At 47.4% G+C, this 16,441-nt stretch overlaps 1 protein-coding gene across 3 annotated transcripts in view; it reads right to left on the bottom strand.

The window, feature by feature from the left end:
- Positions 1-16,441, bottom strand: part of LOC121283188 (carnitine O-palmitoyltransferase 1, liver isoform-like) — a 440,711-nt gene that overhangs the window by 248,561 nt on the left and 175,709 nt on the right. For all 3 annotated transcript variants that reach the window (XM_041197423.1, XM_041197425.1, XM_041197426.1), the window contains 8 exons: positions 15,201-15,396; positions 10,325-10,513; positions 8,184-8,289; positions 6,797-6,913; positions 6,243-6,407; positions 5,430-5,564; positions 3,602-3,754; positions 2,408-2,521 (listed from right to left, as the gene is read on the bottom strand). In XM_041197423.1, coding sequence (XP_041053357.1) covers positions 2,408-2,521; positions 3,602-3,754; positions 5,430-5,564; positions 6,243-6,407; positions 6,797-6,913; positions 8,184-8,289; positions 10,325-10,513; positions 15,201-15,396 — 1,175 coding nt within the window. The remainder of the gene's footprint in view (positions 1-2,407; positions 2,522-3,601; positions 3,755-5,429; positions 5,565-6,242; positions 6,408-6,796; positions 6,914-8,183; positions 8,290-10,324; positions 10,514-15,200; positions 15,397-16,441) is intronic.

The raw sequence follows: 16,441 nt of genomic DNA, 5'->3' as shown, positions 1-16,441 counted from the left end.
TATTGGAGGTGTTGGCAGGCTTAAAAGTGGACATATCTCCAGGTCCGGATGATTTGTGACTGCTGAGGGAGGCAAGGGAGGAGATCGCAGAGGCTTTGACCCAAATTTTTAATTCCTCTCTGGCCACGGGGGAGGTGCCAGAGGACTGAAGAACAGCTAATGTGGTACCGCTATTTAAGAAGGATTGTAGAGATAAGCCAGAGAACTACAGGCCAGTGAGTCTCACATCAGTGGTAGGGAAACTATTGGAGAAATATCTGAAGGAGAGAATCTATCTCCACTTGGAGAGGCAATATTTGATCAAGGATAGTCAGCATGGCTTTGTCAGAGGGAGGTCATGCCTAACAAATTTGATAGAATTTTTTGAGGAGGTGACCAGGTGTGTAGATGATGGTAGTGCAGTTGGTGTAGTCTATAGGATTTCAGCAAAGCCTTTGATAAGGGCCCACATGGGAGACTTATAAAGAAGGCAAAGGCACATGGGATACAGGGTAATTTGATAAGATGGATTCAAAATTGGCTTAGTTGTACGAGACAGAGGGTAATGGCAGAAGGATGGAAGCCAGTGTCCAGTGGCACACCACAGGGATCTGTGCTCGGTCCTCTATTATTTGTCATTTATATAAATGACATAGATGACTATGTGGGGGTAGGATTAGTAAGTTTGCTGATGACACAAAGATTGGCCGGGTGGTTAATAGTGAGGTTGAGTTTCTTGGGCTACTGGAAGATATAGATAGGATGGTCAAATGGGCAGATGGAATTTAACCCTGAAAAGTGTGAGGTGATACACTTTGGAAGGAGTAATTTGACAAAGAAGTATTCAATGAACGGCATGACACTTGGAAGTTCTGAGGAACAAAGGGACCTTGGCGTGTGTGCCCATAGATTTCTGAAGGCAGAGGGGCATGTTAGTGGGGTGGTGAAAAAGGCATATGGGACACTTGCCTTTATCAATCGAGGCATAGATTACAAAAGTAGGGAGGTCATGTTGGAGTTGTATAGAACCTTATTGAGGCCACAGCTGGAGTACTGTGTGCAGTCCTGGTCGCCACATTATAGAAAGAATTTGATTGTACTGGAGGGGGTGCAGAGGAGATTCACCAGGATGTTGCCTGGGATGAAACATTTAAATTATGAAGAAAGGTTGGATAGACTTGGGTTGTTTTCATTGGAGCAGAGAAGACTGAGGGGCGACCTGATCGAGGTGTACAAGATTATGAGGGGCAGCTGTTCCCCTTCATTGAAGGGTCAGTCATGAGGGTGAGGGGTAGGTGGTTTAGTGGGGATGTGAGGAAAACTTTTTTACCCAGAGGGTGGTGACTGTCTGGAATGCACTGCCTGGGAGGGTGGTGGAGGTGGGTTGCCTCACATCCTTTAAAAAGTACCTGGATGAGCACTTGGCATGCACAACATTCGAGGCTATGGGCCAAGTGCTGGTAAATGGGATTAGGTAGGTAGGTCAGGTGTTTCTCACGTGTCGGTGCAGACTCAATGGGCTGAAGGGCCTCTTCTGCATTGTGTGATTCTGTGACCCCAACCCCCAGCCCACGAACCCCTCACAGACCCCACACCCACCCCATGACGCCCCCCACCCCCACCCCATGACCCCCCTCACAGACCCTCACCTCCACCACCCAAACCCCTCAGGCCCCCACACAGACCCCCACCCCCACTCCACGACCCCCTCCATCCCCATCCCATGACACCCCTCACAGACCTTCACCCCCACCCCACAAACCCCTCACAGACACCCAGACCAGCCTCCCAATCCCCTCACTCAGCCAGAACCCTACACAGGCCCTCTCACCCACATAGACCCCATTACTGACACGCACACCCACCTCAGACCGTGTTACACATGCTCTCACCCACCAAGACCCTCACACCCACCCCAAACACCGTTGCAGGCCCTCTGAGCCATCCAGGAGCTCCCCACAGACACACTCACTCAACCCAGACTCTCCCCTCCCTCTTACCCAGACCCTCATACCCATCCACCCAAGGACCTAGGAAACTCTCTAGCCACCCACGGACCCACAATGGGTGATGTACCTGTGTGGACTCCATCATATACCCCACCTCAACCCACACTCACAGCTTCCCCCTCCCCCAACCCCCTCAAACTCTACCATGGCTAAGGATCAGCTCTGTGTCCTGGCCCAGGTAACATAAATATGGAACAAATTGGAAACTTCCTGTAATGAAGCTCAGTAGCCATTCCTCAGTGAACCATCAGGAGGCGCTCCATTACTGCCTACAGCCTTTAGAGCTGTTGTCATTGCTACCCACAGTGTGGAGACACAAGCTGCCCAGCCTGACTGAGTCAAACAAATCTCTCCCAGGAGAGAGTGAAAAGCCAACAGGAACATCAGCTCTGGACAAACTACAACCACACAATACTCACCGGCCCAAAGCCCCCTCCACTGGACACGTACTCTGGAAACCTGTTGAGATCCACAAGATCAAGCAGCTGGTGTGGGGTCTGGCTAGTGGACAGCTTCCAGGGCTCTGACAGTACCTGAAGCAGAGTAACAAGATTAATGAAAACAGAAAGAGAGGGGAGAGGGGGATCGGGGGAGAGAGGGAGCGGGGGACAGGGGGAAGACTCACAAACACCCCCTATTCAGCAAGAGAGAAAGCTCTGAAATACTTCCTGTCGGGGAGAGGGGGAGAATGGGGAGAAGGGGAGAGGGGGGAGAAGGCCAGAGGGGTAAGACTCACAAACACCCCCTATTCAGCGAGTGAGAAACCTCTGAAATACTTTCTGTGCTTCCCTTGGTAATTCCACCACCTCTTTCTGGCAACTACACAGGAGTCCAATACCCTCTGCTCCCACACGAGGGGCCAGTGAGCCCAGAGATAGAGTGTCCTCCATATGGAATGGTGTGATATATCAAAGACATGTTTGTGTGTCTCTTTTATTCTTTCGTGGGATGTGGGTGTCACTTACAAGGCTGCCATTTGTTACTCATTCCTAACTGCCCTTGAACTGTGTGGCTTGCTAAGCCTTTAAATGGGATAGTTAAGAGTCAATCTGTGGGTCTGGAGTCACCTATAGGCCAGACCAGATAAGGATGGCAGATTTCCTTCCCGAAACGACTTTAGTGACCAGATGGGTTTTTACAAGACAATCAAATGAACATTTTAATGTCAGATTAAACAGAATCAGCCTTAACTTATTTGCTAGTTCTCTCACAGCTGAATTAGAAATCAGTCGTTCAGCCCCCAATAACCTGGGCCCTTAAGCCCGGTTGACACTTCAGTCTAGTACTGAGGGAGTGCTGCATTGTTTTTCCAATGAAATGCTCGACCATGTCGGAGGTTTTATGCATACCTCAATTTGAAGAGCAGGTTCTGTTATTCAGACAACGTCTCAGCCTCGCCAAATCAGATTAATGGGTGGCATTTTGTTTGTTGTTTGTAGAATGTGTGTAAATTTACCGTCACATCTGTTAATATAACAATAACTGTTTCACAAGTAGCTAATTGACTGACAGTCACATTGGACGGTTGTGAGACTGTGAGAAAGCAATGCAGCTTCTTTCTCTGTTCATATTGAATGAAGAGCACACACACACTCCAATCCAACAATACCTACTTCTTTCAGAAATGGAGACTCTACACCCAGGTATTTGGACACCACATAAAGACAGAAGAGGTGGCGATCGATACCAGCGCCAGTCATGGCGTGACGGTACAAACTCTGGTGTTTCTCCGCTGCCTGTTTGAAAAACTTCAGCTTCTGTTCGCTCTGAGAATTCAAGAGAAAGAAGAAATAAGTCAACTTGCTAGGTCCTGCCCCATGACATCACCTCAACCCACAATACACCCTTCCTCATGGCCCACAATGCACTGGATCCCACTCAAGTCAAACAGGACATTAAAGATAATGGTCACTTACTGTCAGCTTGGCTTGGTGTTGACTAGCTTGATGTGATGTTATTGTGATTCAGTCAGAGTGGCCAGACATCCAGTTTTATATTGGACAGTGCAGTTTTTAGCCCACTGTTTGGTATTGGATGGCTTCATATCCAAAATTTTGACCCTCAGTCCACTTATCTTTGAAAAGCACTGTCAGGGGCCTGAGCTCATTCCTTTCTGTTTGCAGCAGCCTCAATGCAATGGGGATGTAGGTGTGTTTTAATACCGACCACTCCCCACCCCCAACAACAACCCCGCCCGCCCCCCCACCCCCATGCCCCACCATTGTCTTTCTAACAGTGCTGAATCCCACAACGTGATGGCATTATACCCGTGCATGAAGGTGCCCTGTGTTGGTGACCTCTGGAGCTGGCCAGAACAGACACTGATCCTTTCAACATTTTGCCTAACCACAGTCCTGGGGGAGCTGCGTGATTTGCTTCAAACTATAATCTACAATTTAGATAAAAATGCATCCACTCAGTTTGACCTTTGGATGATCTCATCTGTAAGTAATTCCTGCACCATGTCTGTCCAGTTTTGAGCATGCTTGTGCCCCTTGTGTGTCTATATTAAACATTATAAATACAGTCCATAAACCTCACTTCCTGATGTTACAATTTTTAATCATTTGAATTGTATCTGCATGGTCTGTAGAATTTCTCAGTCTGCTGGGAGGCTGTCTGCCTTGAGACGATTGAAGCTTTCCCCAAATGTGTGAGCATGAATGAATCACAACATGGGGAGCTGTGGCAGGTCACAGAGAATTATTTGGAGAAGATTACAGCTCTTAGAATTCACTTAACAACTCTTCATTTTCTGAGTCTTTTACACTATCTTGAGAGGTAATTGTTGTTTGAATTGTTGAGTTGAAGCTATTAATCTTTACAAATGCCTCTATATGCCAGCAAGCTCTCTAATATGCACTACTGCCCATTCAACGACACACTCAATAAGCCTCAGGGAATTTGACTTCGCTACATCATGGTTTCCCATTGATTTTAGGCAACAAAAAAAAATGAAGAGTAGGAACGTAAAGACCAACTGAAAGTAGGGATGGGGGTGAACCGAGGGTCCATGTGGCTGTGGATGAGTGCTGGGAGGAGACCCAGAGGCAGGAAGGCAGAAGGGACAAGGATAGGTCCAGAAGCTAGAAATACTCAGCAGGCCAGGCAGCCCCAGTGAAAAGAGAAATGGTGCTAACGGGTTCGTCAGAACTGGGATGCCATTCTCCTATTAAACGCTGCTCCCCATACAGCCAGCAAATCCCAACATCCCTAATCCCATTCACTCCAGGTCCTTCTCCTCGGGTCTGCTAATTCTCCAGGAACACTTTCTATCAGGACAGCACCCTCACCCCCCCTCCAAACTACCAACTCCACTTGCTGATTATGAGCAGACCCCTCAAACACGAGGCTGCATTTCCGAGGAGGCAGGGGCAACAGGAAGATGGTTTCTATGGAAATTTGAGATGAAGAAAATGATGAGCAAAGAGAGAGACTTACTGTCTGGGTGGTGTCCGTCATGGCCAGTACGAACTTGGTGGCCTGAGTACTGCAGGAACGGACAGTCTCTGTCCGACCCTCTCTAAACAGGCGAGTCATCGAGGCTTCGTATGTTAGACAGAATGTACCTTTGTCCTAGTGACAGAACACACCATGGTTAGGCAGCTCGAAGGAAGGGCTGACAGTGTCTGAACACTGCCAATCTTCAAATTTCATGAAGCTACAGAGAAGCCATGCAGTTTACAGCACACATGTGGGACCAATCGGCCCATCGAAGCTATGCCAGTGTTCACCCTACTACTGGACTAATCCACTCTTATCCCATTTCCCTGCCCTTCTCCTCAAAATGCTCCTCAATTTCTAACCCAGTGGCCTCTTTCCTTCTATTGATTGCAATACTGAGTCTGCATCCTTTACTACTGAACGTAACCCTTAACCTTCCTGATAACAATCATTACTTCTAAAATAAGCTTTAGTGGGTCCCAAGGTGACCTTTGCTCTTGTGAATTTTACAAGTTCTCCTTCAATCTGACTGGATCCAGTTGATCTTCAATGGAGCTTCCTTATAATTGGATGCCCAGAATTTGCCACAAAAGACCAATTGTGGCCCAACCATTATCTTGTAAAAATTCAGCCACACTTTCTTGCTTTGATATTCAAAGGACCTCTGCTGAAAGCTCAGAATCTTAGTGACATTTCCTTTGGTATATTCTCTCTCCTTTTCTCAGTAGCTGTAGCTTTGTATCTTTCGGCTTAGTCTATTGCTGTTCAGGATGCACTTTCTCCTTGGCCAGAGGGTAGTGATGACTGTACCCGGTAATGTGCCAGCTGTAGTGCCATCTGAATAAAGGCATCAGGGCTGATGCGGCACCTCTTGATGAGACCCTTGCCAAAGTTGTCAAATGGGAAGGAGTGGAAGTCCACATCGTCAGCAAGCTGCTGAGCAACACTCAGAGACTGCATGATGACCTCTTGACACTAGAAGAACAAGGAGAAATCAGTCAGCAGGAACTTCATCAAACAGAGACTGTGTTGAGACAGGAGGGAGTCTGAATGCTCAAACCAACAGCATACATCAGGGCCTACTGAGCACACTGCAGATTAATTCAACATCACTGCAGCTTCCACAAGGCAGTGTCCTTGCTGCTGGATGTCTTAAGGTGAGGACACAACTCGATCACGACTGTGAGGAAAGGGGCATGACGGAGAGCTGCCTAGCTCCCTGGTCACAATCACACCCCACTCGTGCTAGGCTTCAAACAGGGGCACAGCCAGAGGTGTCAGGGAGATTAATCATTTACTCAGTGCGGCTGGAGCGGGTCAGGGGCACTGCTTCCATCTTAGTTCATGATGAAGGGGGAACTCACCTGCTCACTGATCTCCCACTGCAGTCGCTGGGGTGGGGGAATCCCAGAACTGGGTTCTCCTTTACAATTCCCTTCCTCCGTGTATCCCAACTGGAACTGGTCAGTGGCCAAGATGGACTGCAGGAGACACATGAAAACATTAACAGTTCATCACACCTGCCTCAAACTCTGACTCCCCAGAGAGAAAACCAGAAAGGAGCCTTTACCAAGAGCAGAAAGAGAGAGAGAGAGACTGCCTAAAACAAAGAAGAGAGCTGTGCTTGTCCACAATCCCAGCTTTCTTTGGGCTGATTCAAAAAGGTACACTATATGAAGGAGGTCCAGTGAAAGTCACTTAGGGATGCGGGGGTGGTGGGGGACCCACTGGCTGGCTATTGTCTATAGTAGCAGGGAGCTCAAAGATTAAAGAATTCACAATAAATGAGCTCCACAAAAAAAGCCAACTATCTGAGTGAATAAAATAACGCTTACTGTGCTTGTGTGTGGAAAACAGGTTAAATTCTTACTTTCTACTTCCTGCCGTGATTCAGCAAAGAAGGTTCATCCTCAGATTGGTCTGAACGCTCCCAGCTGTATCAATACAAGCTCTTCCTTTAAACAAAGCAGCTGGAGCAACTCTGTCATCCTCAAGCAGTTAGTGGCTGTTTGGCTCCAAAGCACAGGAGACCCACCATTCAGTCCTTTGCGTCTCTGACTAGCTCTTTTCCAAACCACAAATTCCGCCCTTCCCCATCACACCCATATCCCAGGAATAAATGAAGAAAATCCAAAATGAATAACAAAATTTTAAAAATTAGGAAAAGTGGATAAGGAGAAACTGTTCCCGTTGGTGGAAGGATCGAGAACCAGAGGGCACAGATTTAAGGGGATTGGCAAAAGAAGCAATGGAGACGTGAAGAGAAACTGTTTCACACAGCGAGTGGTTAGGATCTGGAAAGCGCTGTCTGAGAGGCAGGGTCAATCAAGGCTTTCAGGAGGGAGTTGGGGAGAAGGTGGGGAAGTGGCATGAGGTGAATTGCTGCTTCAGAAAGTCAGCAGAGACACAATGGGCTCAATGACCTCCTTCTGTGCTGTAACCATTCTCTGAACCCCACTGGCCTTCTAACTCCCCTTGTGTATCTGCTTCTGAGTTAACCCAGATTTCATTGTCACTTTGCAATGGCCTCTGTTCTATTGACTCCTCTAGCAAGGCAATCCCAGAAATGGTCAATGTGAAAACAACCTTCCCAATCTCTCTCCTCGCTCACATCCCTTGTGACAATTTTAAATTGATGATTTTCTTTAAAAGACAGTCAAAACCCTCCAGCTGCCAAAGTGTAGTGAAGTTGCTTCTTTTTGCAGTTTGAAGCTCAGACCATTACCATTCGGATACTGCTGGTGATCCTACCTCCCACAAATGACCAATGATGGGTGCGTCCGCCCACGAGTGTTCAGCATTCAGACCAATTTTACCGTTCTTAAAAATAATAAAACTTAAAGATTTATCGAACCACCTGTAAGTAAAGAGATGGGTTTTAGAAGCAGTGTCCAAGGCTCACAATCTGCACATCCTCATGGACCCTCCCCCTCACCACCCCCCAGACTGACCCACCCCCTCACAGACCCACTCCCTCACCCCTCCAGACTGACCCACCTCCTCACAGACCCTCTCCCTCACCCCTCCAGACTGACCCACCCCCTCACAAACTCTCTCCTTCACCCCCCCAAGACTGACCTGCCCCCTCACAAACCTCCCCCCTGCCCCCCATGCTGATCACCCTCCTCCACACCCACTGTCCCCCAGCCTAGCTGACCACTGGTCTCAATCCACTTTCCTTCCTGCTCCCCATATCCCCTAATTCCCTGAGGGACCAAAAATCTACGTATCCCAGCCTTAAATATATTCAACGATGAAGCATCCACAACCCTGCAGTAGAGAATACCAAAGATTCTCCACCCTTTGAGTGAAGTAATTTCTCCTCATCTCAGTCCTAAATGATCATCTCCTTATCCTGAGACTGTGCCCATCAGACCCTCTCCAGTTTGGGGAGACAGCTTTTCATGCGCCCTGTCAGACGCTCTCATCCCAGGAATCAAATCTGGTGACATGTTGGTGCAGCCTCCCGGTAAAGCTCATTCCTTAGGTAAGGAGACCAGACTGCACCCACTGCTGGAGACGTGATCTCACCAAAACCTTGCACAATTGTACAAGACTTCCTTTTGCAATAAAAGCCAACATGCCGTTGCTTCTGAATTATTTGCTGCACCTGCATACACAATTGTGTTTCATGGACAACACCAACATTTAATTGTTTCTCACCACTTAAACAACACTCTGCTTTTCTATTCTTGCTATCAAAGTGAATAACCTCACACTTCCCCACATTAAGATCACACACGCCTCCGCCACTACACACCCCGCCACACTCCTACCGACCCACCCCCACAACCCCACCAACCCCCAACTACAACCCCACCGATGCCTCTCCACCACAACCCCATCAACACACCCACCACAACCCCACCAAACCCCCCCACCACAACCCCACTGAACCCCCCCCACCACAACCCCACTGAACACCCCCACCACAACCCCACTGAACCCCCCCACCACAACCCCACTGAACACCCCCACCACAACCCCACCAAACACCCCCACCACAACCCCACTGAACATCCCCACCACAACCTCATCTACCCCCACCGCAACCCCACCGATCCCCCCCCTCACTTCAACCCCACTGAAACCCCCACTGACTGCCCCATCACAACCCCACTGAAACCCCCACTACACCCCACTGTCCCCTCCAACTACACCCACTGAACCTCCCGACACTGTCCCCACTACAACCCACTGACACCCCCCATACTCTCCCCACTACATACCACTGACCCCCCCCACTACACCCCACTGCCCCCCCACTACAGCCTACTGAAACCCCCACTACAACTCCACTGAAACCCCCACTACAACCCCACTGAAACCTTCACTACAACCCCAACTGACTCCCCCAACTACAACCCCCACTGTCTCTCCCTCCAATTACATCCTCCAATGACACCCCCAATTACACCCTCCCCACTGACCCCAATTACATCCTCCCCACTGACCCCCCCGCAATTATACCCTCCCCACTGACCCCCACAACCTCCCCACTGATCCCCCCACACCCTCCTCACTGACCCCCCCCATACCCTCCCCACTGACCCCCCCACACCCTCCCCACTTACCCCCCCACACCCTCCCCACTTACCCCCCCACACCCTCCCCACTGACCCCCCCCACACCCTCCCCACTGACCCCCAAGTACAAACCCCACTGTCCCCCTCAACTACACCCCCCACTGACCCCCCCAACTACACCCTCCCTACAACAACCCCACTGACCCCTCTCCCCACCTCTCTAACCATGTCAGCCTCACACAGGACTCCCACATCCTCCCCTGACACCCCTAACTAGGTCCACCCTCACACAGACACTCCTCAATCTTCTCAGCCTCTGACCCAACTTTCCCTCCCCCTCTCCGCAGCCCCAGTTCAGTCACCCACCTGTCATAGCACTTGCCATGAAGCAAAGACTTTGCGTATTTATCAAGTGAAACCACTGGATCCTCTTTCCTGAACCCCTGCTCGGTGTCATCCAGGGTTACAAAGAAAGCTGCTTTCTCGATGGTCTCCAATGACAGCTTGTTCCTCCCCTGGCTGAAGAAGGAGCTACGAGCTTTTGCCCAGGGGATCCTAGAGCGAGGGGATGTGAAGAGTTAACAGGGACAGACAGACAGCAGACATTCAGTAAAGGCGGACTCTCCTGACTCACATGTCCTTGACTTTGCCGTAATCTTATTGTAGGCTAATGGCACTGAACAGCAGGAAGTACAATCAGTTAATCTTACAGTAAAACAGATCGAAAACTCTTCTGTAGGAACTCAGGTGATCCTCCTGCTTACCAGCTCAACCATAAAATTAACCAGCTTCACTCCAAACAGAATCCAGCCCACCTCTGATAAACCAGACCCACTAATGTCTGAGCCCCAGTCACACTGAGAAAGGTGTGGCTGGGCCGGTGCTTTCTCTGTTCTATGTGGGACAATGTACAGAACAATCAGCAGAGCCCTATGAGCGTGAATGAGGAAGTAACGTGTGATGTAGTTATCAGGGTGGTGGGGGTGCGAAGAACACATGGATACAACTAAACTTTTTCCATTAACAAAGAAAGAAAGAGCTTTTATTTGGACAGGGTCTTTACAATCCCAAAGGCTTTTGCAGCCACGGTATATAAAATGCAGAACCTGTCGTTATCGAATCATCGAATGGTCAGATTGAAACATCAGCAGTTCTGGATAAAAAAGTAAGTCATGTCTAAGAAATCAAACTGAATTATTTGAGAAGGTGATTAAAGTGGTGGATGTAGTTTCTATAGACTTTCAGGAGGCATTCTAGAAGGTTCCACATAAGAGACTTGTTAGCTAAAAATAAAGGGCACAGATTTGAAGGAAAATTCTTGGCCAGGTCACAAGGTTAGTTAGGGTTAGAAGACAGAGCATAGGAATAATGGAAAAAATGATTTGTGATGTCCACAAGGATCTGTGCTGGGGCCTTAAATGTTCACTCTATTTATTAGTAGCTTAGATAGCTCAACAAAGAGCCATATATCCACACTTATTGATGACACAAAGTAAGTAATAATGTAGACAGAAACATAAAACTGCAGAGTCATTGACAGGTTAAGGAAGTGGGTAAGACTGGCAGGTATGACCAAAGAAAGATAGATGCAAATAATACTGTATTTAAATAGCGAAATACTGGAAACAATGGAGGTCTCAAGAGATTTAGGGGCTCATGTACACAGAATGCTAAAATTTAGACATCAGGTTCAAAACCAGAAAGGCTGATGCAATATAAACCTTCATAACTCAAAGTGGAGAATGTAAAGGGAGGAGGTTTTGCTACAGATGTACAAAGGCCTGGTTAAATTACACCTTGGATCACTGAGTGCAGCACTGAACACAATTCTGGGCACTACATCTTCGAAAGAGTACATTGGCGTTGAAAGGAGTGGAGTGCAAATTCACCAGAATGTTACCAGGGCTATAATGATTAGATTATGAGGAGAGATTATATAATCTAGGTTTATATCCCCAGGAATATAAAAGGTTAAGTGGTTTGTAGGATTTTGAAAGGAACTGATTGGTTAGATGGAGACAATGTGTTCTACCGATGGGGAAGTTTAGGATAAGGTCACTGAAGCTTAAAATCAGAACCAGGCTGTTCAAGAGAGAAGTTAGAAAACACTTCTTCATGTAAAGGAGGAGCAAAGTGTGGAATCTCTCCCATTGAAAGCAATAAAGGCCAGCTCAATTCATTATTTTAAATTGGAGTTTGATAGAATTTTGCAAGCCAGGGATATAAATGGTTATGGAGCCAAGAGGGCTGGATAAAGATCAGTCTTGATCTCAATGAATGGAGGAACAGGGCTCAAAGGGTTGAATGGCCTCCTCCCTGTTCCTGTATAAACCCATCCGGGACTCAAAGGGTTAAGGGGTTTCTGACCCAGTTCAGTCAGTAAACAGGAGCAGCAGGCTTAGCTTGCATACAGTACAACTGAGATGCCTTTGTTGGGACAGTACCCAAGGAGTCAGAACAATGGCCAGGGTTCAAATCCCATCCAGTGAAGTTATGAAATTCAAAAGATCTTGGATCACTAATCGCCTGAAGAGACAGGAGCTGATACCCCTCCCCAGTGTGGCTTGTGTGTGACTATATCCCAAGAGCTAAAAGGGGGTTCATTTGTCTTGACACGTCATAGGAACAGGAGGAGACCATTCAGCCCCTCAGGTCTGTATTGCCAATTAGTTCACTGTTGATCTGTGCCATTTCATTTCTGAAGTCCTGTGATATCCTGACCTTGAGTATTGCTGAAAAAGAGACATGTCAAAGCTTTTCATCTTGCACTCATCCGGACACTTCACAAGAATACCAATATAGGGGAAAACAACAATTTATAATCTACGTGAAGAGAGTTCTGATTGGTTGGCAAGTGGTGCTGCCATGGAGAATGCACAAGTTAATTATGACTGACAGTTAACTGCCAAGCATTATTTGAAATTTAAACCAGGCAGCTTGACCCTGATTAGTCAAGACATTGCCCTGAGGAATCAGTCAGCAAATGACTATCACTTATTTTGTTTAGCTGAAACAGGTGCAATGTGTGTACGTGTTCTTTCTGTCTGCAAAGAACAGGACCCTATGTATGAGTATATGTAGCTTCCTGTACATGCAAACGCACCACATTGCAAGCCCGACTGATAATATTAAATTGGTTGTCAGCATAATTCTTAGCACACAGGATTTTTTAGCAAATGTTGTCCAATTGCAGAATCACTTCTAATGTTGGACACTGTGTTTTGTTTTGCAAGCACAGCTGGTTGGGTACATTGCCCATTGTGAACAGCAGAACGGACATGTTGGTGGATATGATCCATCAGCCTTTGGGACGTACAGCCTACATACTTGGCACCACACTGGCGCTGAAATTCACATACAACGTTACTCATTTGTGTGAGAGGCAGAGTGTCTTTTTGGCTTGACAGCAGTGGCAAATACCACTCGTGTTGCTATTGCATTGTAGCAGCATGAAACGGCTGCTTCACTTGTTGCTCACATTTTGGAGATACCTTACCCTTCCAGGGTAATCTGAGGTAGACAGGGCACTTTTCAGGGCTGAAAGTGACGGCTTTAGGCTCAATGAGGAGTCTGTGCAATATACAGTGTGAAATCATTTGATCAGGGTAGCCATTATCCTGCAGGATGTCTTTGATGCACCCTATTTCAGCATCAAGGTTGTATGGTGAGCAAATGGCTCAGGCCCTATTTATGAGGTTGCTGATAAGACTAATCTTACAGCATGTGGAACTGTAAGAATCCCAACGCGTATATTGACCAGTGAAGGTAGATTTGAGGTAGACTGTGGCAGAGAATCCCCTGGCATACCATGTATGCCCAAATAGATGGTGTTGCCATGGCACCCCTATAGGCCCAGCTCTCACAAATATCTTTGTTGGGTTCCATGAGAAAAGTGTCTTTGATGGAATGACACCTAATTTCCTACCCCTTGCATATTTATATGTAGATGATACGTTCGCTATATTTAAATCCACAGCTGCATGTAACAATTTCCTTACACATTTTAATGGGCTCCATGCTACGCTCAAATTCACCTGTGAACTGGAGCAGTCAAATAAACTCCCTTTACTTGATTTAGTTGAGAAATCTGTCAGGGAATTCTCTACCACGGTCTACTTCAAGCCCACCTTCACTGGTTAATATACGCGTTGGGATTCTTACAGTTCCACACACGCTTAGATTGACCTTATCAGCAACCTCATAAATAGGGCCAAGCCATTTGCTCACCATGCAAGCTTGATGCTGAAATAGGGTGCATCAAAGACATTCTGCAGGATAATGGCTACCCTGATCAGATCATTTCACGCTGTATATCACGCAAACTCACAAACAAGCCTAAGGCCATCACTTTCAGCCCCGAAAATTGCCCAGTTTACCTCAGATTACCCTGAAAGAGTAAGGTATCTCAAAAATGTGAGCAACAGGTGAAGTTAGCTGTTTCACGCTGCTACTACGCAGTAGCAACACGAGTGGTATTCACCACTAACAGGATGCTGATGTCAAGCCAAAAAGATGTTCTGCCTATCAGTCCATTTCAGTGACAGTGTGATGCTAGGTATGTAGGCTGTACGTCCCAAAGGCTGCAGATCGTATCAAACAGCATGTCCCTTCCGCTGTTCACAACGGGCAAGGTACAGACTGTACCCAACCAGCCTGTGCTTGCAAAACTCAAAACACAGTGTCCAACATTAGATGTGATTCCACAATTGGACAAAATTTGCTAACTAATCCTCAGTGTGCTAAAAATTACGCTGACATCCAATTTAAGGTTCTTAGTCATGCTCGCAGTGTAGTATGTTTGCGTGTTCTGGAAGCTACATATATTAATACACAGGGTCCTGTTCTTTGCAGACAGAAAGAACATGTACACACATTGCACCTGTTTCAGCTAAACAAAATAAGTGACAGTCATTCGCTGACTGATTCCTCAGGGCAATGCCTTGACCAATCAGGCTCAAGCTGCCTGGTTTAAATTTCAAATAATGCTTGGCAGTTAACTGTCAGTCACCATTAACTGCTGCATTCTCCATGGCAGGACCACTTGCCAACCAATCAGCAGTCTTTTCATATACAGTATAAGTTGTTGTTGTCCCCCTATATCGGTATTCTTGCGGATGAGTGCAAGGTGAAAAGCTTTGACATGTCTCTTTTTTCAGCAATACATAAGGTCAGGATATCACAGGATCAGCCTCACAAATAGTGGTACCCCCAGGGTTAGCCAGGTCTCTCCCCATGCTCTCACCTGTCACCAGCAGTCAGAGCTGCCAGTTTCTCCTCTCCAGGCTGGGGCAGTGACTGGTCATCCAGGATCTTCTGCATCTGGAATTGGATCTCACAGGGTTTGAGCAGCCTCCCACTGTGGTAGAGCCAGACCTTGAAGTAACGGCCTTTGTGGTAGACGGCAATGTGCTTGCTGTCCTTCAGGTGCTGGAGTGTGTCTGGGCGAGAGGAGTAAGGTGTCAGAGAGAGGGGGAGAGAGACACACACAAACAAATGGCCAACAAGAAACCGCAACAAGAATTTACTGACAGTATCAAGGCAAATCAGCTTTGGGGACATCTGGAAAAGTAGCACAAAGCTCCTGTTCCTGTGTTTGAGCAGAGCCAGATGAATCTTAAACAGAGACACAAACAGATACAAGCTGCATTAACAGACTGAATAAGAGCCACACAGTCACTGAACTCTTGGTGCAGGCTGGCTCCATAATGAAGTATGAACTGAGAGTGGGACGATAAGGGAAGGTGACATCCAGACACAGATGAAGAGGTGAAGAACTCGGGGGTAACAACAGCTGAAAAGGGATTCATCCCCTCAACATGAGTTGGGTAATATGTTTGTTCAGGTTTCTCTCAGCAGCCTTCACATCAATTCATTTTACTCAAACACACTTAACCCAAAGCATATTCACAGCAAAATTTAATTGGAGGATGCTCTATCCCAAAATATTTCCACTGCAGACAGGGGCACAGGGGGCAAGGATTACACTGGGTACGATATACAACCTGCCATCACTGAGGGTGAGGATATCGACAGTCAGGAGTGTGGGCTGTGTTTTAACAATCATCCTGGAACCCGAAACCCAATTCTCCAGGATGCCAGTTTCCTGCCTGACCATCGATTGAATGGAGAGCATCGGGGTGAGTCAACCAGAGTTCACACATCTCTGGGCCCCAGTCTCGAATCCAGCTCCGGCTGGGAGTCAGTGAGAGGCCAGAGGACAGCTACAACAGGAACTGGACAGGCAGTGTCGCACACACTGGGCTCAAGCAGGGGTGGGAGGTGCCTTGCAACAGGAGCAACACACTGTTCCAGAGTAGATCTTCAGGTGTTTGGCTGTAACTGGGATCACTCACACTGTCACACATGGAGCCCTCACAATCTCTCTCTCTCCCTCACACACACACACACATACAATCTCTCTCTCTCACACACACACAACCTCTCCCTCTCTCACACACACACAATCTCTCTCTCACACACACA

Source organism: Carcharodon carcharias, chromosome 10 (genome assembly GCF_017639515.1).
Source record: "Carcharodon carcharias isolate sCarCar2 chromosome 10, sCarCar2.pri, whole genome shotgun sequence".
NCBI lineage: Eukaryota > Metazoa > Chordata > Chondrichthyes > Lamniformes > Lamnidae > Carcharodon > Carcharodon carcharias.
This window is presented reverse-complemented; position numbering and strand designations above follow the sequence as displayed.